General features: G+C 38.5%; 1 protein-coding gene across 1 annotated transcript; it reads left to right on the plus strand.

The window, feature by feature from the left end:
* LMTK2 (lemur tyrosine kinase 2) lies at positions 1-27,025 on the plus strand. The gene is made up of 15 exons (XM_069870534.1): positions 1-79; positions 2,391-2,399; positions 3,519-3,637; positions 4,461-4,605; positions 5,907-5,980; positions 6,506-6,624; positions 7,486-7,573; positions 12,867-13,000; positions 15,397-15,481; positions 16,103-16,224; positions 16,432-16,581; positions 16,832-19,742; positions 21,250-21,385; positions 21,763-22,011; positions 23,124-27,025. The coding sequence occupies exons 1-15, from the start codon at positions 1-3 to the stop codon at positions 23,150-23,152; spliced, it is 4,449 nt and encodes a 1,482-aa protein (XP_069726635.1). The 3' UTR covers positions 23,153-27,025.
* The last annotated feature ends 938 nt before the right edge of the window (positions 27,026-27,963 follow it).

Below are 27,963 nucleotides of genomic sequence, written 5' to 3' on the forward strand. Positions count from 1 at the left end.
ATGGATGGAGCGTTCGGCTACCTGGCGTACCTGTGGTTCTTAATTAATGGTAGCAAAGGAAGCCGCAGGTGGATGACATGTGGGTATTGGAGGGTATTGTGGGCAGGGTGGGAAAGAGGATAGGGAAGGGCACCAGTTCCGGTGAGAAACCAACTTCAGTTTGCTTACCTGCTGCATTTGGTAGTCAGTGAACTGCCTTAGGAAGAAAGCAGACCTGAAAGAAAATTGGGAAGGTGTAGAGAATCCTGACCTATATAAACTGCTTTGAAAGATGCTTTTTATGGAAGTACAGTTTTCCAGCCCTTGAAACATGCTAGTACATACTGAAGTGTTCTCGTGTCTGTACTTGATACTGAGAATGCCAGCATAATGTATCATCACTGTTTTTTCAGAGAGCTTGTCTGTGTACGTGGCTGCTACAGGCTTTGACTTCAGATTTGCTGTGCTCAAATTTAGACTTTGTTGTAAAACTTGCTTATGAGATGGCAGCCTTCAGAGGTGCTGAAGAATCTGCTTCAATAGCTGCTAATTAAATACCTACCTCAGCCAAGGCTGTGAATTGCACGCACTTCTAAAAAGTGGGTAAATAACAGCACAAAACATTATTTAATACTGTGAGGTTTTGAAAAAAGACCTGATTTTCTGTGTTGATCATTTAGGGACATCTAGATCCCATTTTGAGATGGAACGTACACTAGTGCAGAGTTCTTTGTAAAGCACTGTGTTGTGTTGACCTGGCATAACACATGTAGGAATGCAGACACCCTGCCCCTCCTGCTTTTTCAGTTTCAAGTCATTTAACTGAGCTGCAGTGAATTAGTCACTGGATGGAAATAGTTGAAAAATGTGAAGAGCTTGTTCTGCAGCAGATCTTTCAGCACTTTGTCAAACACCAGTCCCAATGCTCAGTGACTTTCATCGCTGAATATGTATTTATGCAGGTTGTTAAAATAAGTTCACCTGTAATAAGTTTTAGCCCAAATATACGTTGCCATACTTAATTTTACATTCATCTTTCTAAAAAGTGCAAATTAAAAAAATATCAATTATTAATGACTATGTGAGAGACTTCAAAGTTTATCCAAATAGAGATGGATTCTGTAATTCTTAGTCAGTAGCTCTTAATTGTATGAGTCACCTGAAATGCTATTCTCTGAGTGTTGCAGAAACTTGCCTGTGATAATTGGCATTTTTCTTATATTAAAGCGTCTTTTTATAACTTTGTGTATGAAAATTTTCTCATGCTTTTGGAAGTGTAGATGACTTCCATCTTCTTATTGAACTGTTAATCATAGAATCGCTTGGTTGGAAAATACCTTTGAGATCAAGTACAACCGTACCTGTCTACTACTAAACCTGTGAATAGTAAAACACACTCTGGGTCTCAGAGTTTGTCCTGTAGTGATTAACTTTTCCTTGGCTAACTTTCCCAGATGCCTCTGGTACACTGGATGAAACATTCATAGGGAGTTCAGGAGCCTTGATCTTGTCCTGGGAGGAATATGCAGTTGTGAGGTGTTCCCAGGTGTTTATTGGCTCGGGAAAAATGTGCATCTGTTCAGTACATGGTTTGTGCGGAGCTATCTACTCATTTCAGAGAAGCTATTTGGAAATTAGGTGAGGTAGTTTAGGAAAAATGTCTTTAAAATAATAATTCTAATTAGTAATACCTGCCAAGATAAATATGTTTACTTTTTTTTGGTAGTAAAGCTACCTTTTATTATTTAATTTCAGTTAGAAGTTCAAAGGAATCTATAAATTTTATCTAAAGCTGTATTACCTCTGTGTGTTTGTTACAGTAATTTAGCTAATGGCTTCACAAGATGCTTATGTTTGTGGTCTAGGTAATTTTCAGTCTACTTCGTAAGGTTACTGAACATCTGAAAGAAGTAACCATGAATCAGCTGTTACCTTCCCCTTTTTTCTTGTTGATGCTTACCAATGGAAGAATACATGGATGTTATTTAGAGGACTTGATTTAAATCAATATGAATTGTTTGGTCGAGAGCCCTCTTCAGAGATTTTTTTTCTCTTCAGAGTTCTGACTAAAAGGTGGTGAGCAGCCTCTCATCACGGTTGATCGGTGTTTGGACAATACATATTATCTAGAAATGGAGTGTTGTCTAACGAGGTTAGAATGCCACAGCTATTGTGGAAATGGGAAAAGGTATCACTTGTTTGAAAACTTCCTTTTTCTCGTAATTTCCCTAATTTATTGTACAGAAATCGTGATCTTAAAGTGTGCTAACGCTTTTTAAAGCAGTGTTTTAATTTTGTCAATTTACTCTATGTGTAATTAGAATAAGTAAATAGTGTAAGTGTTCTGTGGAACATGCTAAAAAGCTGTAGCTTTTTCAGGAAATCTCCTAATTGCTTGGGTTTTTTTGAAGATATAAGAGGTAGGTGGACAGATCTGTGTGTCCAGTGATCAGCTTCTGATTTTCTTTCATTGTGAGGCTTCATTTATACTGTAGTCTTTTCCCAGATGTTACCATTGACACTTGATGCTCCCGAAAAAGATCCAATCAATCTTAGTCACCTGACATTGTTTAACTTCATCACTGATGTAATATCTAAATATATTTTGATTAGATAGGGTCCAACTACTGTTCTAGTCCCCATGGCGGTATCTGTTTAAAAAGAAATAATTACAACAACAGAAGCCCATCAAGATGTGTGCTGTGGTCTCCTAGGGAACTACATATCTTTGTTCTCAACTCAAGATGAAAACAGGGATGAAAATAGGTTTAATTCCCCTGGCAAAGATGTAAGGCATTTATAAAATACCATTTGAAGCTTTTGATCCTGTGTGAGTAATAACAACCTCACTTAATCATAGAAAATGTGTTGTAGAAATGTTTATATATAATTATGGGAAGTTGTTTGGAAGTGTGTTTGCAAAATGATTAGGGATTGTGTCTAAAATTCTTGAAATGGAGACAAATCACCTAATGAATCACAGAAAATAGGAATTGGGGTGGAGCTGATTAGATCCATTGCGCTTAGGAAAGCAACTTGAGTGTTCGACAGACTGTCTTGGTGCATCCAGTGAAGGAGACAGGACACTTCAAGTAGTGCACTTCAAATTTGCACACAGTTTGAGTGAGCATTCGTTCTAGCTGCCTATTCTCTGAGGACAGGTGTTTTGGCTCGTGGGAAATGCCTTCTAGAAGACCAGATCTCTAATATCCGTCTTAGGATAGCTATACAAATTTATGAAATTGAACGGAATCCTGAGGCTTAGGACTATTCCTGTTCATCACCTACTTCAGCGTTGGCTGTGGCCTCTTAGCTTGAATCGGGTTAAGTCTGGAGCAGTGGAGGCAGGTGTTAGAGCACAGATATATTTTACCAGTATGTCCTTTCTGTTCAGTTTCCTCTTATTTTTTCCTCATATCCACAGCATTAAATGTTCAAACTCCATCTTTTAGATAAATGCAGATGGATAATGTGTTTTGAGGGGTCTTCTTAAAATGGTGAGTATATTTTTATACTACTACGTGCATGTTTATTTCTAGGAGCTGTGGCTGAAGTTTCCTCATCCTTTGTGATTCTGTCTGCATGTACTCTAGTAGTACTGGTCGTACTGCTGGCAAACTGTGTCTCCTGCTGTAAAGACCCCGAGATCGATTTCAAAGTAAGCCTGAAGTTACAAATATATAAGTTGTGTTCCTAGCTACATTCTGATATCCAGAATACTTACCTCATTATTTGTTCTAATATTCTGCAGTTGTTGACAGTTGGGTGTCACTGTACGTTCTCTCTTCTGAAGTAGCCAACAACTGTATTTCTATGTGCTGTGAAATCTTGCTGCAACCATTTATTTTAAGTACTTGGTTCATGCTGCTTTGAGGATCTTTAATGTCTTTTCAAAATCATTACTAGCTATCAGGATCAGTAAAACAACATTATACCTTTGAGAATATTTTGCTATAAAGAACCTTTTTGTTGTTTTCCTTTGTATTCTTTTTGATTTATTTTTTTTAGTACGCTGACAGGGCTTAAAATATTCCTGTTGAATAAGAGTATTGAATATAATGTATCCACTGTAGCAAAACTCAAGGAGAAGTTGTTATTGCGAGAGAGCAGTTAGTTCTGAAACATAAGCTATCAGTGTTCTTAAAATTAACATTTGTTCTTATTCTAAATGGAGAATATTTGGCCTTGGCATTTTGTGGTAATTAATTTAAAGCCAGAGATAGCATTTGAAGTAAAATCAAACAACAAAAAAAACTAACAAAACCCACTTTTTGTCAAAGCAATACTTGATGCTTTAATCTCTTTAAATCAGTAATAAATTGAAAATAAGGAGTAGAAAACTAAAAATCCGTCATTGTCTTTGGGAAAAGCTAAGCCTCCTTAACACTGCTTATTATGACTAAAAGAAAGGTATTAGTGCTAAGTATAAGACAAGGATCAGCTTGTTCACTAAGATACTAAGATTTTTATTTTTTTTTCAGGAATTTGAAGATAATTTTGATGATGACATAGATTTTACACCTCCAGCAGAAGATACTCCATCTGTTCAGTCTCCAGCAGAAGTGTTTACTCTTTCTGTTCCCAATATCTCTTTACCAACTGCCTCCCAGTTTCCATCTCGTACAGGTAAGATACCGTTTTTCAATGAAAAAAATGGATATAGGCCATTTTTGTCAAAAATGGAATGTAGCTGACTACGTTTGACTTTATTGTAGTTGAGTAATTGTTGCAAACTTACATAAACTGAGTAAATAGATTTTGTAGGGGATAGGATAAATGTGAAATATTACCTCAGAAATGTTCACTTATGGCAGGGTGCCATGTGAGGTAGCTTAAGAGAATGAAATTAGCATAAATAAACCTCTTGAGCACTTTCATTATGATTCTACTTACATAAAAGGTTTGAAGTACTCAAGGACACGAGTGACTTCTGCTCTGTAGTGGTTTTCGTCATGGCTAAGCTGTTATTGGATTTTAGCCGAAGCAAGAGTGAATCTTACTTGACAGCAGTGCTGCTGTTCCAGCTTTATCACTTTCTTAATGTCACTGTAGAGTTTTTGTGCTGTAAATGTGATATTGGTAAGACAAAGCATTAGATTTCTTTTCCCTTTCTGAACGTGTTATTTAATACAATATTTAAAATACAGTTTTACAAAGGGAAACTTAAGCATCTTAAATGTTACAAGCATAGTTTAGTGTAACATAGTTCTTCTCATAGTACTTCATGTAATTTTTACATATATTGCTTGTGTTGTTTAATCATTAGATGTTCAGGGAAGCTTCTAGTAAAACCTCTGTACCTGCAAATTTCAAGAAACTGTCAGTGTGCCTTAAATACAAAAGAAATGTTACTTCTCAGTTTTAGTGAATGAGGGAAAATTGTATGAAAACCTTTTTTTTTAACATCAGCTCTTCTACATTGCCATATTTATCAAAATTTCTACCACCACCAGTTCTTTTTCCTGAAGTAAGGCAGTGTCCTTGAGTTAGGTACACTGGCAAAAATGTAGTTGTTCTGATAGAGCCTCCTTCATGTGTAGGAGCACGTTGGCAGCTGTAGCTGTTCCGGTAAAGTAATACTGAGGTAAATATGATTTATGGAAATAAAAGTGTGGGCTAGGAGTCTCAGTCAGACAAGTAGTAATGATGAGAAGTTTTAATTTTTTAAGAGGAATCGCTGTGATTTTGTAGGGGATGTGTTCTAGCATGGATTAGAAGCTGGAGACGAGAAAAATTTTGCTTGAGTGCCATTATCACAACGTTACCTTCATACTTTGTGTTTAACTAGGCTTTGTTACTTGTTCTGAATGTATATGCTTAATTGGGAATAAATGTTCTAGGAGCTTGCATTATTTCCTCAACAGTTATACAACTTTGACCATCTGAGGGTTTGATTCACGTTATGTTTGTTTTGTTGTGTGTGACAGATGGATCAAAGTCTCAAGTTGCACGTCAGAGTCTAAACTACATCCAGGAAATCGGAAGCGGCTGGTTTGGAAAGGTGAGAAGTTACCTTTTAGTATTGTATTGCAGCTTGAGTCTTATTCCTAAGTGACCAGGCCACTGCATTGCATTTAAAAGGGGGCTCTAAGAGAAGAAAAAGTCGTAGCATAAGAAAAACTGAAGCTGCAATTAGAAGTTTCCTTGCAAGCACTTTTTAGCTGTAATCACAGCACTAATTGGTGCTGCTTTAATTTACATATAGTTTCTTACCAGAGTTACTTATTAGGTAGACATTTCCCTTCCATGAATTTTAATTAAAATATTCCTGCTATTACCAATTCTTTCTAGGAAAAAAGTCTTGTGTAAATAAGTGATCTTCACAAGAACCATGTTTTCTGAAAGTTTTTGTAGATCGGTTGTCAAGGGTTTTTTGGTATGGGTGTTTAATTATCAAAGCCCTGCACACAATGACAAGAAAAGCCAGCAAATGTTTTTTATACCATGTCTTTAGCTCTTGTTTTTCTTCGCAGGGAAACTCCAAATCTTTTCCTCTGATTAGACACACAGTGGTTTTCTTTTTCAGGTTCTACTTGGAGAGATCTACACAGGCACCAGTATAGCAAGGGTAGTAGTGAAGGAGCTGAAGGCAAGTGCAGGTCCCAAGGAGCAAGAACAGTTTTTAAGAAATGGAGAACCATATTAGTAAGTAACACTTCACAGCTTGGTTAACTTACACGCTTTGTACTGTTGCATATGAATTATTGCTCACTGTCGGTGTCTCTACTTGACTTCCCTTATAACTGAAATACATGTCTTTGGATTGACTGTATTTCATGTTTCAAAGTGAGCAAAAGTTGAGATTTTTTTTAAAATAAAAATAAGTTCTCTGCTTACTTGTGTTTGGTAGTTATTGTTAGTGACTGGAAAACACACTTGGTTTGGTGTATCAGCTTTTCTTGTACAGCTGTTTGGAGCAAATTGCTGATGTTGTGCACTAAGGTTATGCCTGGTTACTTGCCTCTGAGAACTGAGGTTTAACTCCTGTACTTGGCTTTCTTGTTAGAAGCAGGGGAACTGGCAATGCTTTGTTGTCTGATATACATTCATTTTAAGTTCCCTTTTCCAAAATTTTATTTTTCAAAAAATTAAGAGCAACATAGTGATAGAAATTAATTTAGTTCAGGTAGCTTGCAAGGAAGCTTGTGCACAAAAAAAAAATACTGAATTAAACTAACTTCAGTCCAGTAGTTTTGTACAGTTGGGGAATCATTGATCTGACTGGACATGCCAACAGGGTTGTTTGGTGTTCTCTTCCTCTTGTGTTGTGCTTGGAGGATACTCGCTTCTAGGGGTTGATCCGCTGTTGGTGATGATGCTGCAGCAACGCAAAGGAGAGATAAAGGTGCAAAAGGAGTCTGGGTTTGGATACTTGCACTTTCTGTTCATACCACCCCCCTCCAATGTTGTGTTGAAGCTTCTGGTAGGGATTTCAGTCTGTGCGTTATACTGCAAATAGTGTACACTGTGATCTTCCTGGCTCTTAACTGTATTTTTTCCCTCCAGCATTCTTCAGCATCCAAATGTTCTCCAGTGTATTGGGCAATGTGTGGAAGCCATTCCTTACCTCCTAGTGTTTGAGTTCTGTGACTTGGTAAGTGCGCTTATTCAAAAGGCTAGAGTGGGTTTTCCATTGTATTTACTGCTCTTTGCTCATGAAAGGATTTGTTTTCTTTCTGGGGATTTGTTTTAAAAACTGGAATTTCAGAAGACACTTTTTCTGGCTTAGAGACAGACCACAAGAGTCTTCTTGAGAAACATCAGTTAGTCTGTGACCTTAAATAAGTGTATTTGTCATTACTGCTCGTTTGCTCAAATTTATTGGCTGTGGCAGATTAATGATGCAGAACTGCTGATAATTCTTTTCTAAGTGGAAGAAACGCCTGAACTGTTGGTTGATCAAAGTGAAGTGTTCCAGTTTTGCTAAGAATTGAAAAGTAGGTGCCTATGGTTAAGGAGATAATGGTTTTTGTAGTTTTTCAGTACACAGAAATGGATATTTCTTACTAATTTTAAAGCCGCTACCGAAATTGGAGGGAGGTTCTTTAAAAGGACCCTTGAAAGAAAATTGCATTTTATAGTCTAGCAAATATACATCCAAATGTTTAATCAGATTTAATTGCTGTCATATTTTTAGATAGTTATGCTGTTTAATCCAACTTTGAGTCTGAAGATAGAGTAACTTTTAAAGATTGCCCTACTTTAAGTATACAGGGGAAAAAAATATTCTTGTTTGATGCCTGATGATTAATGCCAGAAATTATCATGATCCTGCAGAGTAATCTGGAAAGGATTTTACTTAACGGGATAAAATAGATTTTCTCTTTAACTGGGGGCAGTAAGCTTGACAGCCAAAGTGGTAGTTTTATAAATTCAAGTGTGGTTAGGTAATTTGTTTGGAATGGAGAACGTCTGTGCCGATTTCTATTCCAAGTGAACTAAAGCTCATTTCTAGGAAATTATATATTGGAGTGAGTTAAACATGACTTTCATACTGAGTCTGGCTCACTTGGAGCTCTTACTTGTTAGAGCTGAGTTATCTCATAGACATTGTAGTATTTTATTCACTGTGCACACAAATATACAGGGGCTCAGCAGACAAAATGGGGTTCACAGTTCCGTGCAGAGACTGGGACAAGTTAGCTCAGTATTGCTGTACGTCACCAATTCTTGTTGTAGTCCCGGGGCGTAGTGTGGGAGGTTGCAATATTGGGGTCAGGGGAGAGGAGAGACATGAAGGGAGAAATGTGAAGGCAGCCAGACAGCACCGTTAGGAGTGGGAGCTGTGGCTAGGTAGCTTTTTTTGAGTAGGCAGGTTTTTAGTGGAATGTCAGTAGACAGATATTCTAGAAGTTGCTTTGTGTTGCTGTGGCGGGGATGACAGTTACTTGGATTTTTCAGGATTTTATTAAGTGATCTGAGAGGCTTGTAGCTTCACTTGTATTTTTTTTTCTGAAATTGGATAAATCGCAGGGATATGGAGGCGCTTCCAAAACATGCGAGAGTCTGATTCTTCAGCAGAAAGGCCATAGGAGCAGAGGCAGTTGGAGTGATTGAGTAAAGGTTCTAGAGTCTGCGGTGACAGGAAAGGATGACAAATGTTCCTGTTTTGCTAGCAGTCGTATAATGCTGTGCTGGAGCTCTTTACCTTGTGTTACTGGTATTTTATATGCATATACAACAGAGAATAAGCTTGTTTTAATCCCATGTTCTTATGTGATTAAGAATTTGATTATTAAGGAAAAAGATGGCAAATACGTCAAGTGTGTTGGCTAGGAAATGTAAATGTCTTCAGATGACAAGTTCTTCTGAGGCTCTTTTGGCTGTGTAGACCTTGTTTTGCAAGTCTGGCATATTGCATAATGAGAACTGTGGCTGACCAACACGGTCCAGAGGGTACGGCGGTTGTTTTCTTCGCAAACCTTCACATTCGTAGCCTGTATTTGTAGCCTTTTTTAGGGCAACTTGACCTTGTCAGGCTGCTTGGGCGGCCCTGCTGGATTATCAGTTCCCAGGCTCCTTGGCACTGAAAGGTCTGGATCAGAGGCACTGGAAGCTGCAGTGCAGAGATGCCAGAGCCGACTGTCCCAGCAGTCGCGTAGGCTCACTTGATTTCTTGGCCGTATAAACTGCTTATACATTTCTGTTTCTTGACATTGCTTGGTTGTATATGCAGTAACTCTGTTGGCTAATATTTAGCCTATTTTGTCATGTAAATCAAGTTGCTCTATGTCCCTCCCTTTGCAGAGCTGGACGAGAAGCAAGAGAGGTCATTTGCTTTATTAATTTGCTTAGTATGTTGAGCAGTCTTCTATGAATAGGTAACTGTTCACTGTTAAACATTGTAGCGTGATGCCAAGTTAAAAATAGTGGTAGCTGGCTTATTAACTTTAATATATTACTCAGCCGCGTGTGGCCAGCGCTTTGTCAGGCCAGCAAATCCTCTAACGGATTGACATGATTTATGAGCAAAGGAAAGTTATTGAAATGTAGAAGTAGCATCTGTATTGTGAGGCTGATTTGCCTATCGGATTCTTACAGAAATTCTTCAAGTCTTGCAGTTCCCTGAGCAGCTGAGATCAGCAGGATGCAGCGTCTGCCTGGAACGAGCTGTAGCGGGTGTTAAGGGCGTTGCTGCCAGTGGAAGGTGCCTGCCTGCAGTGGCTGGTTCTTTGTTTTGGGCTTCACTGCAGAGGTCAACAGATCTGTTTAACAATCATAGTCGGTACCAATATGAGGCAAATACTAGGTGTGTGGTTTAAAAAAAGAGGGGGTGTTGGCCATTCACGACAGCTTCACAAATCACGTCTGTTGTGTTCAGAGCTTTGTGCTCTCAGAACTGTTTAATATTAATTTTTTAAACTTACATAAGTGTAACCAGTGCTCTGGTGGTGTAGGTGCTCTGTACCGTGCGTGGCTCACAGGCATTTCAGCGCTGGTGCGTGCAGGTCCTTATCTTGTGAAGCAGTTTTGGAGGGGGAGGCAGGGGCTGGAGTTTTTAGCCAAGAACTTCAAAAGGGGCCATTTGGTGTTATTGTATGACTGGGCCAGTGGCTTTCCAGCTTGGTGGAAAGAGTTCAGTAGGTATATTTGGTGATCTCTTCACACTTCTAAAACCCTGTCATCGGCACCTACTGGTTTAGAAAGTCATGTTAGCTCTTTGTTTGGGTGTTCATATGAACCACCTGTGGAATTTGTATGGAGAAGAAAACTGCCCAACGGCAGGGTATGGAAATACACCCCAGGCTTGTGCTATTCCAGAGGAAAAGCATATTGAGACTAACAGAGGCAGCTGCGCTGATCCTGACTAGAGCTGAGAAGCACAGGAGGAAAAGCAAAATGTATTTCTTCGTGGGGTCCCAAGAGAGGAGGGAAGAGGCAGAGTGGCAGAGGGAATTGGAGAGAAAGCGGAGCCTTCCTCAAGAATGATTACTGACCTTGTTATGTGTGGCTGTCCAAGCAGCGATCGTTGCACTACTGTGGTTATTCAGTTATACGTAACCTTTGATATTTACTGTGTTAAGGAGCCTGTCTAATAAAGGGCCATTTTGTGGCTCCAGTGGTGTCAGGGCATTTAAAAATTAAGAAGTGGTTCCTTGGTGCATTTCTGGCATCCTAGGAACTTAACCCACCTGGGATTAAGTAACCTAACTGGTTACCCTAAGTAACCAGTCGCTGTTTTAATGAATGACAAGGATTTAGGAGAGTTTGGCTTTCTTCAGGCACTTACTGCCACCTAGAGTCCGTTCAGCTCTGTATTTTGTACTCGCTTATACGCCTTAGGCTACACAATTGGGAATCTGCCTGTTACGGATGCTGTTGGTCTTGTAGTTCTTTGGAACTCCGGTAAATCTACTCTGGCAGGTTAGAAAGGGGTGGGCGTGTTTACATGTAATATGTACGCATAGATACATGAGACTGTGATATTAAAGCAATAATTTTGTGTCAGAAGAATCTTTCAGGAAACATTTCCATAGGATGCAAATACTTTAATGTTGCCTGATTAGTAGCTAGAACTAGGATAAAGAGAGGGTAATGAAGGCTTCTACAACATAAAACAGTCTTAGAAGCTACACCTGCTTTCTGACAAGGTGGTGTAGCTGCTTGCAGCATAAGTAGTCCATATAAAGCAGATGAAGATAGAATTGCTGCTTGTGTACTGTAGAATCTATCCATGGTTTGAAAAGCTGAGATGAAGTTGTTTTACACAGGAGTAGTGTCTGCTTTTAACTAGACTGTCCCACTGCTTCTGTTATTAAATATAACCCAACTCTGGTTTGTGACTGCCCAGCCGGCCACCTCAGCTGTGGCTGCGCTGCTAGATTTGGATGCACCACACAGACATCTACTTCTTGAACTAAGACTTGTAAATTGCCATCCTCAATTAGGCATGAGCCTGGTGCTTCGCTTGTAGCTCCGTAACGTATATGAACGTTAGAGGAGTGGGCAGTTTAGTGACCTTCAGTCTTTTCTGAACATCCGAGCGTTTCTTAGCCAGTGCAAAGATTATCTGGTCAGTCTCGAGCCTCACCTTTGAGCTCCTTCCTGGCCCAGAGTGTAGGCAGAGAATGGACAATTCGAGCCTGGAGTGTTGTGCTGGTGAAACAAGTGGTGATGTAACACGTTGTGCAGTCTCAATATGAAAAGACCCTTTGAAATAATTTGCTAAACTTACAGATAGTCTGTATTTTAAATAGTTAAAAATAGGAATGCTAGGTTAAAAATCCAGCAGTGAAAGTAGGAACAATAATGGCACGAGAAACTTGTTCTCCTCCCTTCCCTGGATTTACTTACATAGTCTTACTTTTCCTCAGTGTTTGACAGCTTTCAGTTATTTTCCCTCTATGTCAAAGCTGTTCTTGTTTTAGTAATTTGTGAAGCGCTTCTGTGGGCTCATTCGTTGTGGCTGTTGCTCAGCATTCCCTTTAGGAAAACTGCTGCCACCCTCGGATTCTGCGGAGTGGATTTACCGTGCTTTTTACACCTAAAGCTGCAGTGAGCTGGCAATGTCTGAAACGCTTTTCTCTGGTCTCTCCCTTCCATTCTCTTGCAAATGCCAGACAGGCAGCTTTGCTGATTTGGACCACTTGACAGCTCTTCTCATTTAGAAACACAAACTGTGTTTTTTAATGAGAAGTATTATTGTGTGACAGGTTTTCTGTGGCAGTCTGATCTGGAATGTTAATTACTAAATGTTTTCGTTAAAAACCCTTAAGGGCAATACCATATGTCATTGACTTCATTAAGAATCCTTATGGAGACTGGAAACTGGAGGTTTCTTTATTAGCACAACTGTGGCTAGTAAGTGATGTTGTTAGTTGGTTCTTCGTGAAATATTTTTCAGATTCAACTAACATACAAGGCTGTGTTTTCAACTTCTTTTACAGGGTGACCTAAAAACTTACATCTGCAATGAGCAAGAACACATTAAAGGAGATTCACGAGTAATGCTGCTACAGAGAATGGCATGTGAGATTGCTGCCGGCCTTGCTGTAATGCATAAACATAACTTTGTGCATAGGTAAGCTTGCCAGATAAATTGCACTCTGAAATTTGTGTAGATATTTTCATTAAAATCCATGTGTATTCAAGTTTTAAAACAGATTTCTGACTTCCATATCCCAGGTCACAAAGGTGTGATGCTTATGAAGATGCTAATTAGACTACATGGCTTACCTGATAAAACCTTGGGTATCACAAGTAGTTTACCTGATTTTGGCTTTATGTTGGGTCAAACTTTTTTTTTGCTGTAGAAACAGCACTTACATCATCCCTTTCGGTAAATTAGGAACTTGTGCTAGAGCTCATCAACACATTTGTTACTACTTGGAGAAAGCAGAGACCTTGTGTTCAGGGAGAAGCCAAACTATTACACTGAAGTCTTAAAAGGTCCTGAGAAAACCCCAAAGCCTGGACGCAGCTGTGGCTGATGGGAAGAGGTGTTGTTTTAACCTGTTAAACAATTTCAGATGATGTGAAGGGTTGTACCAACAGTGCCTGTCAAACCGATTAAGGCTTCCTGTATGGTAGCAGCATGGCTCTGTAGGCATTTTCAGTGAAATACAATTAAACTTGAGAAATAATTATCCTGTGCATCTGCAAGATTCTCATTGTAACTGTTTACTTCTAGCAACACTATCCTGATGCTGTCAGAGTAAGTGGTAAAGCTCCAGCATCAGTGATTTTGTTGTTAGTGGTAAATTCAAGCAGCTGAAGTTTTACTTGCTCTTCCAGGATATTTATTTAAACAGTATAAGACAAATCACAGAGCTTTGGGATGTACTTGAGGGTTACAAATGCGTTTGACCTGCGTAGTTCAATGATTCTGGAAAGGAAAACATTTTCTCTTTGAAGTAGGGAAACTCTGTGGCTGCCAGACTGTTTGTACTTCAGGGACTGTTTTTTTCCAAGCCGCACAGAGGCGGTTGGAGATTTCTTCCAGTGCCCTTAATTGCCTGGTACCCTTCTGTGAAACTAACAAGTGAAATATTTGAGCAATAGGTCTGCGGAGCTCTGTGCTGTCACGGCTGCTGTTCTGTAGTAAGTGTGCAGCCTCGTTAAACTTGTATAAGTTTCTGAGGCTGCATGATGGCTTTGCTGAAATAGCTGCTTGGTGTTATTACAGCAGCACTGCTGATTATAAGTCCTTGTGGCCTGGTTTATGGTGGAAGCTGGAAACAACTGTGTGTCCAGGAACTTTTCTATTTGATTATTAAAGAGCTTTCATTAAATATATTACTTTTTCTCATGGTCTTTTCCACAGCCTGTCTGTAGGTCTAGTTCGTGCATAATGTGTAGTTTTGTTATTTAGTGGAACTTGGCTGTAGGTGTAAGATATTGCTAGTTGCTTAGTATCGTATTGTAAACTGAATGTTTAAACCTGCTCTGAATTGTTGATAGATTTTGTTGATGACAATTAAAATGCAAGACATGCAATGACAAGTGTTAGGGAAGGAAGCGCTCTAGCATGTGAACAGTCTGAGTAATCTGCATCAGAGGGTTATTGGTAGACTAAAGTAATTGTTTATAAATTTTGTATGTAGCTGGCATGCTTGAGAGTACTTCAGCGCTCTAGAGAAGTGACTACATTTTGAGCCTTTTATAAAGAACGGCATAATAGTCTAGGGCTTTTCCTTATCACTGTTTAGCTTTCTTTGGATTCCAGAACACAGATTCTGCATGATTATGTGGCTCTAAATTGATTCTGAGGGGGCCTGAGGGCAATCGTGTCCTTGTGGCCATACAACAGATCTTGTCCAATAAGTGCATTGTAAGGAGAGAGCCTGAGGGTGTCTGTTTTTCCTGAAAGGGCTGAGGTTTAGTATAGAATATGGTGTCCACAGTATTCCAGTGAGATCTGGGATCAGTTGTTGACTTATATAGATTCTAAAACTTAATGAAAATGTAAGGAATGAGAAAACTGAGAACATTGATCCAATCCTACCTGTTAGGATGGAATTGTAGTTTTGGAATTCATTTCCCCTGTTAGGGTGCCTGGGTTTAACTTCATCCAGAGAATCACAGAGGCAGCTCCAGCAGCGCCGTGTTGTTGCGCCTGGCTCGTTCAGCCGCTGGGATTTGGGTCTGGGGGATCAGACCACAGCTCGTGTGAATAAAACCGCTGAAATGTATGTGGTGTGGATGCTGAATCCTCAGCACCGGTTGTTCGGTGTTACCGAGCTGCTTGCTACTGGAACCTAGAGCTGCGCAGAACTCCTGCATTTTGTTGTGATCCTGGGATTTTTTTTGTTGCTTGTTTGTTTGTTTTTAGAATTTTGTTGGCTTTTTGTTTGATACTTTGAGCTGTGGCCTGACTGTCCACAGAGTCAGAAGTGTCACTTCTGTTAAATCACCTGTCTTAATTTGCATTGGAGACTTCTTGGCTTGGCTTCATTATTTATTTGTTTGCCTTTTCAGTGACTTGGCCTTACGAAATTGCTTTCTTACATCCGATTTAAATGTCAAAGTAGGAGATTATGGTATAGGATTCAGTAGATATAAGGTAAGTTAATCTAGTCATGTCTTTTTAAAAAGGGTTTTGGGGCCTGCGGTTGTAGCAAGCGTACTTTAAGGTTATAAATTGATACTAGCTTGTCCTTTACTTGAGTAACAGCCTTTCACTGTGTAACTGGCAAATAACTGTAGCAAGCTCCTGTAACAGGATCAATGATCCTTCTAGAGGTGAGTGCAGTTCAGTAGAAAGAAGCTTCTGGTTAAGTATCTTTTTAGGTCCTATTTACAGTACTGCTAAAATGTCGCACTAGAATATGCGCTAATTCATTTTAATGTTCTAAGAAAGGAAAAAGTCAATCAAATTTGTTTAAGAAAATGTTGAAAGTATTTAAATATATCAAGAAAATTAAAAATTTGAGGCATTAAAAGTTTTCCGTGTACCATACCTCAAACAAGAAGCTGACCTTTGTTTTTTCTACTATGCGGTGTACAGTGAACACCTTTCTATAGCATTATCCTCTGCTACTTAGGGAAAATAGGATTAATGTTTTTAATTCTGGTTTTTTTGCATAGGGGTCATATAAAGCTATACTAAGGAAAGGAATGTCAGCTTCTGGAAACTGACCCAATGTTTGTTCAGTATTTTTCTGTTTTTTAATCAATAATTTAGGAAGACTATATTGAGACAGATGAGAAGAAACTTATTCCTCTCCGATGGACTGCGCCTGAGCTAGTAACAAGTTTTCAAGACAGACTGTTGTCGGCAGAACAAAATAAATACAGCAATATATGGTACGTAGTGGGCTTTAGAATCAAATTTCTTCTTGAGGCATTCTGTCAAATTAAAATGTGTTAACAGGTTCTGAAGTTGCTACAGAGCCAATGGAGAGTGAGATTTGTTGTTTCTTGCCAGTTATGTTTTCTGTAATCCTTACTTTCTTAGAAAAGCAACTTTAAAATAGTTCTTAGAATGGCCAGTGATTTGCTGCTCCTTTTCAGGTCTCTGGGTGTCACGTTATGGGAGCTGTTTGAGAACGCTGCTCAGCCTTACTCAGACTTCTCTGACAGAGAAGTCCTAACCCATGTCATAAAGGAGAAGCAGGTGAAACCCTTCAAGCCACGTCTGGAGCAGCCGTACTCTGATAGATGGTAAACTGTAAATGTTTTTATTTATTCTTAAAGCTGCTGAAGAAGTTTCTCAAATTACTCTGTTCTCTTGAACGTATTGAAATTGCTACATGGGATCATGCTCCTGGCAAAGAAACCCAATGTAGAAGTAAAGTAGCTGCTATAGATGGAAATTCCTGCCAGTGATAGTGTTACTCCTTAGCTTTATTAGATGTTCTATGAATTTATTTTCAGCATGAAACCTATTGAAATGTGTTTCTTGTTTGCGTAGGTATGAAGTTCTGCAGTTCTGTTGGCTACCTCCAGAAAAGAGACCGACAGCAGAAGAAGTGCATAGACTTTTAACTTACCTTCGCCTGCAAAGCCAAAGGGATTCGGAGATTGATTTTGAACAGCAGTGGAATGCGCTTAAACCAAACACCTCAAACAGAGAAACAAATAATTCTGCGTTTCCAATCTTGGATCACTTCACAGGAGATCGACTTGGCCATGAGATGGAGGAAGTTCTTACTGTAACTGAAACAAGCCAGGGTCTCAGCTTTGAATATGTATGGGAGGCAGCTAAACACGATCATTTTGATGAATGTGGCCCTGTGAATCCTGATGAAGCCATGACGTACACAAGTATTTTCTTTCCAGTGGAGGTTTTTGAGCGGTCACTTTCAGAGCAAGGGTCGGGAGCTCAGGATGGAAGTGGTCAAGAGGCATCACTTGCTGTCCCTGGGGTGTTACCTGTGTTTGATGCACACAAGCTTTCTGTTGGGAACGACTACTATATCCAGCTAGAGGAAAAAGGAAGTGGCTGCAGCATGAATTTTGATAACCAGTCAGCTGTACTAACTACAGAACTTGATCATCAAGAAGCTGTACAAGATAAACATTCTCATTTCATGGTTCTCAGGGATCTTGGTATTGAAGAATCTAGCACTGATGGGGACTTTTTCCACTACAATACAGATCCTAAAGAGGAATTTTTGCCTGCTGCTGGTAGTCCAGAAAGTCCTTTCCAGAATATCTTCAATGACATTGACAGGTCAGAAGAATTGGCAAAAAGAAAAATGCTTGTTTTTGCTGAAACAAACGATATTCCGAAAGACTTGAAACCAACTGTTTTAAACTCAAACATAGATGCCAGAAAGGCAGGAGGCCTTTCTGAGGAGCATTCTAGTCATGTGTCTGAAAATGAAGTGGTTCCCTTATGTGATAATATCTCTAACCAGTCTGACTTGGTAACTTTAGAAGAACTTTCTGATAACTTTTTATTTCTTCAAGAGAAAAACTTACTAACAGGGTTACTGTCTAACAAAACTTGCAGCGATTTTGAGCAAAAACCAGATGATGTTCTAAAAACTATATTGGAAACTTCAAATACAAACTCTATAGAACCTGAGCCTGTGCTGGTTGAAAACGCACAGGTCTTTTCTTTAATACATGAAAGTGTAAGAGCCGTGAAAGATGAAAATTTTAACCCAGTGACAAAGAGTAAAGATCCAAATTCTCAGTCTGACATTGCTCTAGAGATGCAGGCATCCTCTAGTCCATCTGCGGCACATAAGTCATGTGATAAACATGCAAATCTTCCTTATTTGAAGGATGAGGGAAAACTTTTAAATGTGGAAGTCAACCAAGCTGTGTCCTGTAACATCAACACTCTCTCTCAAGAGCAGCAGTCCCATAATGCCAAAAATAATCAAGTTGGAAACAGTCCATATTACGTCGCTGTTGAAGCTGACGAGTGTGGTGCAACAATTAAACAGGGAATGCTTTTTAACTCTGAAATAGCTTTTAGTAGAGAAAAATGTAGTGATCAGGAAGATGTGGAAAGAAATTTGCAAGATAAGTCTCCCATATTGAGAAAAGATGAATGTTTATTGGTGGAAAAACAAGAAACATCAAGTAATTTTGAGAACTGTAAGGATGTTCCAGAAGAGGTGACCTTAATTTCTGTGACTGCTTCAGATTGTACAAGTCAGGATAGTATTTTGGACGACAGCTTATCTCCCACACAAACGGTAGGACAAGTCTTAGAGACGCCTGATTCTTTGGATTCTTTAGATGTAAATGAGGCTTTAGAATCTTTACAGGCTCAAAGTCCTCAGGAACTTCTGCCCCCCGATAAGCCTGCGGACAGTGGCTACGAGACGGAGAACCTGGAATCTCCAGAATGGACTTCGCATGTCACTGCTGATGATGCTTCTAGTGTAGATACAGCTCTCTCTGCTGTCGGCGAGAGCAGTGCCAGTGCTTTACCTTGTAATCCAGTCATAATTGTTTCAGAAGCAGCTGCTTGTTTAGATGCAGTGAGCAGCAGTTTTGAAATAACCCCAAAGCTTTTCCTGGGTGGAAATCAAAACTCGTATAGAGACTCTGCCTATTTCTCTGATAATGAGTCTGAGCCAGATAAAAAAACGGAAGAGACTGTAAATCTGTCAAGAGAGACTGTGTGTGTTGTTCCCTCAAACAGAGGAGAGAAGAGTAGCGAAGAGGATTACAGTGTTGAAGAGAGACAACAAAAGTGTCATGTAAGGAATTGCCAGGATACCAGTAATCAAAGGGTAGAGCTAGAACTAAATCATGACTTGGAGGTACAAGAGGTGGATGGGAGGATGCAGGGGTGTCCTGAGGAGTGGGCTGAGGCAACTCTGAGCGCCCTGGAAATATCGATGGGAAGTAACCTAAGGGATGAAGTAAAATTATCTGAGACTTCCCATAAAACAGTGTCTTGTGTTGGCACGAATACTTCAGAACTTCTTTCACACAGAGACCTAAAGTCTGTGCATAACGTACACAGTCCTTTAGATCTAAGTAACAGTGAGAAGTCTTTCTATCACATCGAAGGGCAAAAACTGAAAGAGCCAGACATTGAAGGAAAATACCTTGGCAAACTTGATGTTTCTGGAATGCTTGATTTAGAAGATGGTGATGATGCAGATGAGGAGGATGAAAACAGTGATTCTGAGGATGACATGAGGACTTTCCATATGCATAGTCTGAGTTCTGACAGTGAAGATGAAACTGTTCATCAAGTACCTGAGATACTTACTGACAAGGATGATGGAAAATTTCTGAGAAGCTTGTTGAAACTTCCAAAACCTCTAAATGAAAGGCAACATGAGAATTGGAAAAATGAGAAAAAGGCTGTAACGTTCTTTGATGATGTGACAGTCTATTTGTTTGATCAGGTATCCTTTTTTTTTTCAAATTACTAAGTAAAGTTTTTGTTGGCTTGTTTTTTTTGAACAAGGTGTGGTAGAATAGCTTAATACATTGTTGCTAGATCACTTGTCTTGGCAGGGTTAGATCTTGTTTGATACGGGTCATTTTCTTTTTTTTTCATTATATATAAAGAAAGGAAACTTATTTGGCTAGGAGCAGATTTGTGCTGCTGGTGGGATAGTGCTGGTTTGAAGTGGAGTTTTGCTTTGGGCAGGGTTGGTTGCCAAATCCTCAGTCTGCTTTGCTTTTGGAGCCTTGACTGCATGTGCTGAATGAAATCTGGTTTATAGTGATGCCTTTATGATGTTTTTAAGGTGATGTATTTAATCTGAATATGAGAGACTAGATTTGATAAATTCATTTGCCAGAATGTTGTTGTAACTTTATAAAAGCAGTTTCTGTTGAATGAGTTTGAGTTCAAATGCCTTCATAAAAGAATCATAGAATCATAGAATAAAAGAAAACAAGCAAACAAAAAAAACCCAACCCCAAACAACACACGCACAAGTCTACCCAAAAACCAAATCACTCCCTAACTCTGCATCTTGTGTTAGTTATCATTAAGGTAAATTTACCTTAAACCATAATCAAAGATGAGAACAGTATTTATATGGTAATGCTACTTTTTATTAACCCAGTGTGATTCAAGTCAGTGGAATACTGATCTGCTAATAAAATTCAAGGTTACCTTTGTTTCCCTACCTGCTTTATCAATTTTTAACTTCTGTAACTTGATACAGAGGGGATTGTATTTTAACATCATGGCAACTAAACTAGTACAGTGAGTTTAAAAGAACAGTCACGTTGTCGAGCTTTAGAAGTGTTGCTTATGATGACGCACATAAATATTGGAGATAATTGTGTATTGGAATAGACAGCGTAGGAGATATGTTTGTGTTTAGGCAGTCTGCGGAATGGTAAATCTTAGATGGGAAGGAAAAAATAGCTGTGTTTAAACTGCTCTTAGTTGGTGCGCTCTTTACTTGTTATTACAGTAACTGATAAAAGTTGGCTACTTCAAATAGTGGTCATACAAAGTCTGTCTCTGAAGCATTATTAAAGGGTAAAAAAAATTAAGGGAAGGCTTTATTAAATAGGAAAAAAAAGGTACCTATATCAGGCTGATAAAGGAACTGTTTTCAATTGGAAGATATTTTAGCTTTGTTTGTAGAAATATGGAACACTTCATATCATAAATAATATTTTAAAATAGCCATTTCCTGCTTGCGTTCTAGCAAAGATTTTATACAACTTTCTTTATAAACACAAATAAGTGCCTATGTTCAATCTATAATTCAAAGTTTTGTTGTGTGGTAATAACTTAAGGGTTTACGGACTGTTTAATTCTGCAGTAGATTTGATGATGGAGGTGAGTGAATATTTTTTTGAATGCTTGCATCTACAGACAATAGATGTATCTATCTATACATTGTGTGTACAGGAGAGTTAATGTTGTTACTTTGCTTGCCTTAGGAAATGCCAACTCAGGAGCTGGGAAACTGCGCAGCAGACCTGAATGGTGAAGGTTCTCACAGCACTCCTGCTCCATCTTCCAGTTTTAGTTACTTAAACAGATTTGCAAATTCAGAAAGCTCAACAGATGAAGAAGGTACTTGACTATAGTTGTACATCACAGGGGCTGAGATAGTTTTATGCATAGTTTTTAATGGAATGTAATTTAATTTAAGCCATTTATAAACTCATTGTACCATACCAACTTCAGGTTTACGCTTCAGCTCGGCTCGGGTACTTGTGTTACTGATGATCAAAGCTTGTGATGTAGTGCTGGTTGTTTATATACGGATGTGGCTACAGAGCATCTTGAGAGGCAACCAAACTGTGGGCACCAAATCTCTGTGACCCTGGGGCAGAAAAGCTACAAGTTTTGCTTTGGGCTACTGCAGTCTTCCAGGTGCTTGCTTTTAAAACTGTGTATAATTGACATTACTGTAAATTGCCGCTTTTCTTTTTTGTTTTTTTCCCTAGGTGGTGGTTTTGAATGGGATGATGACTTCTCTTCTCCAGAGCCATCCTTTATATCGAAGGCAGCTAATAGTCTCATTAGTTCTAAACCACCTCTTCAGTCATCAAAGTATTTCTCACCACCTCCCCCTTCCCGGACTCTTGACCAGAACTGGTCTCATTCATCCCCTTATTCCAGATTCTCCATCTCTCCCGCAAACATGGCAAGCTTCTCTCTTACGCATCTTACAGATTCGGATATAGAGCAAGGAGGTAAGTGATTTAGTTATAATAATTGTTTTAAAACTACAAATTAAAAACTTTATGCAAAGGTATAAGTAATGGATATGACAAATCTTGTTGTACTTTTAAAAAAAATTTCTTAATTATTTACACTATAAAAGTTATGCCTGGACTTACAGGTCAGGTACAACATAGTTTTCCATGTAGATTGAGATTATTTGCATTCAAGTCTCTACAAACTTGCAGTTGGATATTCTACAGAACTTTTACTGGAGAAGATCACAATTTTTCTGTTCAAAAACTAGCGTTGTATTTATATAAATGAAATCTATGCAGTCTGTAAGCACTTCCTTATAGCTGCCACACTGTGGCAGTTGAATAATTGTCATTATTGCAGTGCCAAAAGTTGCAGTTCTGTTTTCATTGCACAGAGGGAGGATATAGAGGAACACAGTGTTTCTGGCATTGCCGTCCAAGTTTATTTTACAGTTCAGTTTCTTTTCACATTGCTTTTTGGAAAGTGCATTCCTGACATTCCAGAATTGCAGCATGTTTTCTAGAGTTGTATGTAGGATAATTTGTTAGAAGAGCCAAACAATCTGTTCGTAGCAATGTTGAGTACTCGCAGTACTTGTTAACAGAAGCTTTCTTGTCTGTAACAAAACCCTTTTTTAAAGGGTTAAGAGAAGCATGAATAAGCAGACTTGAATCAGTTCAATGTATTATTAATCTTGGCAAAACGTTGCATTATTAAAAATAAATATTACTGATGGCTGAGCCTTGCTAATGCTCAATATCTATAAAAGTGTAATTGGTGTTTATGTAGGGAGCTGTATTGTTCTTTTATTCTGCTTTTTGATTAGATAATGTTTGCTGCTTAGTAACTTAGAGATAAGAGAGATTTTGGAGATCCTACATTGCCTTTTGTGTCCTAAGAAGTGACATTGAACTGTGCGATTCAAGCAGATGTCTATACATAAACGTACCAAATGTTTACAGTAGTTGAAAGCTCTAGGGAAAGATTAACCAAAACTTGGAAGTGCAAAACAGCAGAATGCCAAGTTCTAGGAAGAGTCTTATAAAGAAGTGAGGGTTGTACAAAATAATCTGACTGTGCCTTATCACCTTTCCTCTGCTAATAGGAAGCAGTGAAGATGGAGAAAAAGATTAAATTAATTAAGACTTCCTTGGACTGCATACATAAAACACACAGACTTTTTCAAACTTCTTTATCTAAACTCTGGGTCCTCCTGGAGTGACACAGGTAATCAAGAAGTACCAAGAAATGAAAGTAAACACTGAAAGCAATGTTAAATCAGGACATTAATTTGAATGTGTATTTAACTTTGTAATGTATTTTTAATCAGTGCAATTTTGCTTTTCATTGAAAGATGATTCTGCCGCTGTTTTCAAGTACTTGAAGTATTTTTCAAATAACTTAAGAAACAAGTAAAGCAATTACACTACGGTCTGGTTTATGTATGAGATTGTATAATATTCTTTTTATATTTTTCCATGTAGTTCATTACCTATGGACATACCCCCATTGTAGAACTGTGTATAGCTGTCCTGTGCAGCAGGTGGCTGTGTTGCTGAAGCTGTATGAATGATAGTTGATCAGTAGTGAGCCATATTTATTCAAAAGGATATCACTACGTACTACTTTGCTTATTACAATTGCACTATGGATTATTCTTCCTTTATTTCCTGATGATGTACAGAATCAAAATCTTAAATCTTTCAAGGAAAATAAGACAAGTTGAATTGGCCCAGTTGTCCAGTTTAATTTGTCCTTTTTGTAGCCTTTGCTATGCACGGTACTTGTAAAACATACATAACTTCTGAGTGTTCTGTTAGACTTGCTGAAATCTTATATGCAGTACCATTTCTAAATGATAATGATTATAGATGGATTGTTAGTGTTTGTGTTTTATAGGAAACTGGAAAAGAATATATGATATACTCTGGAATTTTTAGATGAAAGAGATAATGTCTCTTAATTCCTGGATCTGATCGTACTGACTACTTAAACCGTAATAGCATCTGACTATATCATAATTAAGGGCCTTCCAGTTTGTATTACAATTTCTGCCTTGAAGAGAGAAGAGGAAAAATTGGCTGTACAAAACTGTGGAATTTATGAATCATAAAAAGACTAATTTCAATAGACTGGATGTGGGCACGCTTGGCCCTTTGGTTGTACATTCTGTGAATTGTGAAGCTCACTCTTCTGCTGACTGCAGACCGGGGCTGCAGTTCAGAGGCCTGTGGTGAATCTACCTCTCAGTGATGTTATGACAATTAAGAATTAGACTAACGGTTAATGCCCAATTTTGTACCCTTTATAAGGCCAGGCCTGTTTTAAGGTGTCTGCAAGGCTCCATGGAACAGCTTGAAATGCACCCTGACCCAAAGATGCAATTAATTTGCTCTGAGGCTGCCCTTAGGGAAGGGAATACGATGTGGGAAGTTTTTAAAGGACTAAACCAGCCAAATGCATGGTAGTGTGAAGGTTAAACTGCTTGGAATAAAAACACAAACAACTTAATTACTAGTCCAAGGTGAGTTCAGTTGAGAAACAAATCCCTGACCTCTTGGAATGCCTTATACAGCTGTGGATCCGTAGGAAACACTGATGGGAACAGTTTACCCGTCTTTGCCTGTAAGAAAATACAAAGTATTTTGTAATTTAGTGGCCATTTTGGCAGGGCTTCAGTGTTAGGGTGGTCCAAGTGCTCTGTGTTCAGATCCAGTCACTGGAGAATTTCCATCATGTGAAGTATGGGAGGACTGGATATTTTCAGATCTGTAAAGTTTGGTTTTGTGTACCTGTGTATTTATTATTTAGTTATTTAGCCCTTAACCAGAATGGTTCCTGAACAGATCAAAAGGGAATGATTTTAGTTAGAATGTTTAAAGGTCCCAGCGTATTGTTGAGAGATCCTCTTCTGATGAGGCACTCGGGCTCAGAGTTAGTCAGAGCTGTTCTTCAGCATGAAGTGAGGAACTGCAGTTCTCATGGACTTTTCCCAAAACGTGATTTCAGAGGCAAAGCTAAGTAGTTGTTAATACAGGCTTTTACAGCATGTACTGTAGAGGGCTTAAGGAAGCTGTGTGCTACTCTCAGTATTTTAAAATATAGGTAATAGACTTTGTACACAAATTTTTGCTTAGAAATTCCATAATTCCAACATTAAACTCCTTGATACAGCTAGATTAAGGTATCATCTCACCTGACTTCTGTAAGTAAAAATCAAACTCCATAATGGTCTGCAAAGAATGAGTGGGCTTCTCAGCCTCGCTGCTGAAAAATCAGCTGTCAGACCTGGAGTTCAGCCTTAATTTTGAATCATTTGATTTAAAGTATAGTCCAAGGTTAAATAAAAGCTTATAGTACAGAATGTTACAATTTGTTTGTGCATTTTATTTCCTGTAATTCTGAAAAATCGGATGTTTATCTTGTACATCAGGAATTTCCTTTGCTTGAGGGACCCAGAACTAAAGAAAATCTTACACAGAAAGTAAAAGTTTACTCCTTAAGTGGACTCATTGCTAATGAATTGCCAAAGGAGCATTTTTTCCAAAACGAGCTGCGATGTGTTATGATATTAAGCAAGGTAATGTCCCTTTTGGCTGTAAAATGAAGATAGAGAAGTACTTAAAGTTGACTCACCTCATTTAAACAATGAATTTGAATTTCAGTAATCCACTAGGCTGGATTGCATTGACATGAAGTGTCTCTTTCAGAAAAGTTTCTAGTTAAAAATCTGATCAACTACTAGCAATATTTAAATATCTGCCTAGCAGTCAGTGGCACAGTGAAGATTAATCAGCAATTACGACGTTACATATAATTAGGGGATTTGTCACAAATCATTCATTGAACTATTTGTAATTTCTTGCACTAGCTACTGAAGCATGGTTTCAGTTTTAGAAGTACATGTATCTATTTTCAATGGTTTATTATGAGGACTGGTTAAATTTTAACTCCTTATCTAGTAGGATACCCTGGTTATTTGAATAATGAAGGCATTGTCTCAATTTGGCTACTGAAGTTGTTTAGAAGATCTGATTTCTCCCACCTGAGGAAGTTTGTTTAAAAATGAGGATCAGTAGTGAGAAGGCAAAGGAGCGAGAATTGTGTCCACTTTTGATGAGAACACCTGTACTCTCCCAAATCCCCACGCGGCAGAGATGTTGCGTGCATAACTGCATTTACAGAAACTGCCATTTTCATGGAAAAGAGCAGATTCAACATGTTTTCATATCCTTGTTGATGCACTAATGAAAGCCATTTAAGCCTCATTCTTTTTATCAGTATTTTTAGCAGATTTTTGTGTAATACTCAATCTTTTTCATGAGGAAGCTGGAAGCTGGTTGGTAGACTTTTTTTTTTTTGTGGTTAAGCACTATGCTCAAATGTCAGCATTGTCAGGTGTTAGTGACATGGCTATTTTTGTTGGAGTTGGTGAAAGGTGGAATCCAAGTACATTAGCCTTATAAGAAATAGCCTTAAATACGAATGGAGTATACAAAATTACTTCAGCTTTAAGTCATACAGAAATATCCTTGTATGTCAATGGTTCTGGACTGAAAAAAATCTAGAGGAGAGTCAAACATCATATAAACTTATTGAAAATACGTATTTGTAATACCAGCAGCCTGTTTTTTCAGAAACTTGAATATGACTTATGGTTAGTTTTGTTTATGAAATTGTTTGAACTTGCACAGATGTAGGTGTAACTTAAATGATAAATGGTACTGATGTGTGTGTATATATAATGTTTAATTCTATTTGTAAATGAGAAACTGTAACAAAATCATAGGTATGAGGTTTTCCTATTGTAATTTAATACAGGTATGAGGTTTATGGCAATATATCATAGTTAATGAAATTTCAGGTCAAAATGTCTTTAAATTGTGTACATTTTTAAATTGTAATTTCTACTGTATATTGATTATCATGCATAGTGTGATTCAAAAAAACTGCTTGTAATTTAAAAATATTTAATATTAAAAATAAAATACAGTTATATATTTATAATCTCTTTGTCAGTTTGTTCATTCTTAAACTGACTGCAGCAGTGGATCAGGTCCATCGTGTAGTTCTGCTATAAGATGTATTTGCTAGTGTTGAGAGGTTGAGAAACTACCGAAAGCTCAAAGCCGCAGTCCCAGCAGATGAGTCCACGCTAAATAGCGTAGTTTCCTCTTAATTTCTTTTAATATTGCCCTAGTGTGAACTTCAGGTAATGTGTGTGCCCAGTCAGTAGGAAAGCAATGCCTGAAACACAGACAGTGTAAGTCTAAAAACTGAACAGTGTTTTTAAGTTACAGAATAAAACATCTGCAGGAAGAATGGAGATCCCCAAATTTCTAAGTACTGTTCAGAAAAACAGATTAATGTTTTCTCATTATTTGTTGAATCTATTTCTAGGAGATTATTTCTTTTTTTTTTTTTTAACCTAAGTGCATGTGCTGAATGGACCCAAGATCACCAGGTGAGTGTAATACCTGTGTATGGAGCCAGTGGGGTACTCGGTGCAGGAGGAGTGCTGGTTTGTTCCTCTAAGCCTGGCAGTGGTTCAGGTTGTGGTGACATCCCAGCACTGTCAGACGTCAGTGGAGGCTGTTGGGGAAGCCTCCACATCACAGGCTTTTCTGAGTCCTGGGAGCTGTTGAGACCTGGAAAGGAGAAACTGATATCAAGATGACCTAACTTTGTTAGGTAAAATGTAACTACTGGGCTGGAATTTGACTGACACAGTGGTCATTATTGAGAACAGATGTGAATGATCCCATGGCACTTAAACTGGTTGTCATGTATAGAACCCGTTTATCAAAGAATTTAAGCATTTGCTGTCTTTGTCATTATCAGCCTTGCACAGGGGATGTCAATGCTTTGTCTATGAGCTTTTGTCGTGCAGGTGCAGCGGTGACTCGCACAAGCCCTTCGCAGAACAGCTGAGATGGACCTTTTCC

This window comes from Phaenicophaeus curvirostris, chromosome 16, assembly GCF_032191515.1.
Source record: "Phaenicophaeus curvirostris isolate KB17595 chromosome 16, BPBGC_Pcur_1.0, whole genome shotgun sequence".
Classification (NCBI taxonomy): Eukaryota; Metazoa; Chordata; class Aves; order Cuculiformes; family Cuculidae; genus Phaenicophaeus; species Phaenicophaeus curvirostris.

Excerpts from the sequence above, each read along its gene's own strand:
- LMTK2 (XM_069870534.1), top strand. The coding sequence starts at position 1 with ATGGATGGAGCGTTCGGCTACCTGGCGTACCTGTGGTTCTTAATTAAT. Across the intron at positions 7,574-12,866 it reads TGTTTGAGTTCTGTGACTTG|GGTGACCTAAAAACTTACAT; the intron begins GTAAGTGCGCTT and ends CTTCTTTTACAG. Across the intron at positions 22,012-23,123 it reads TTCGGATATAGAGCAAGGAG|GAAGCAGTGAAGATGGAGAA; the intron begins GTAAGTGATTTA and ends CTCTGCTAATAG.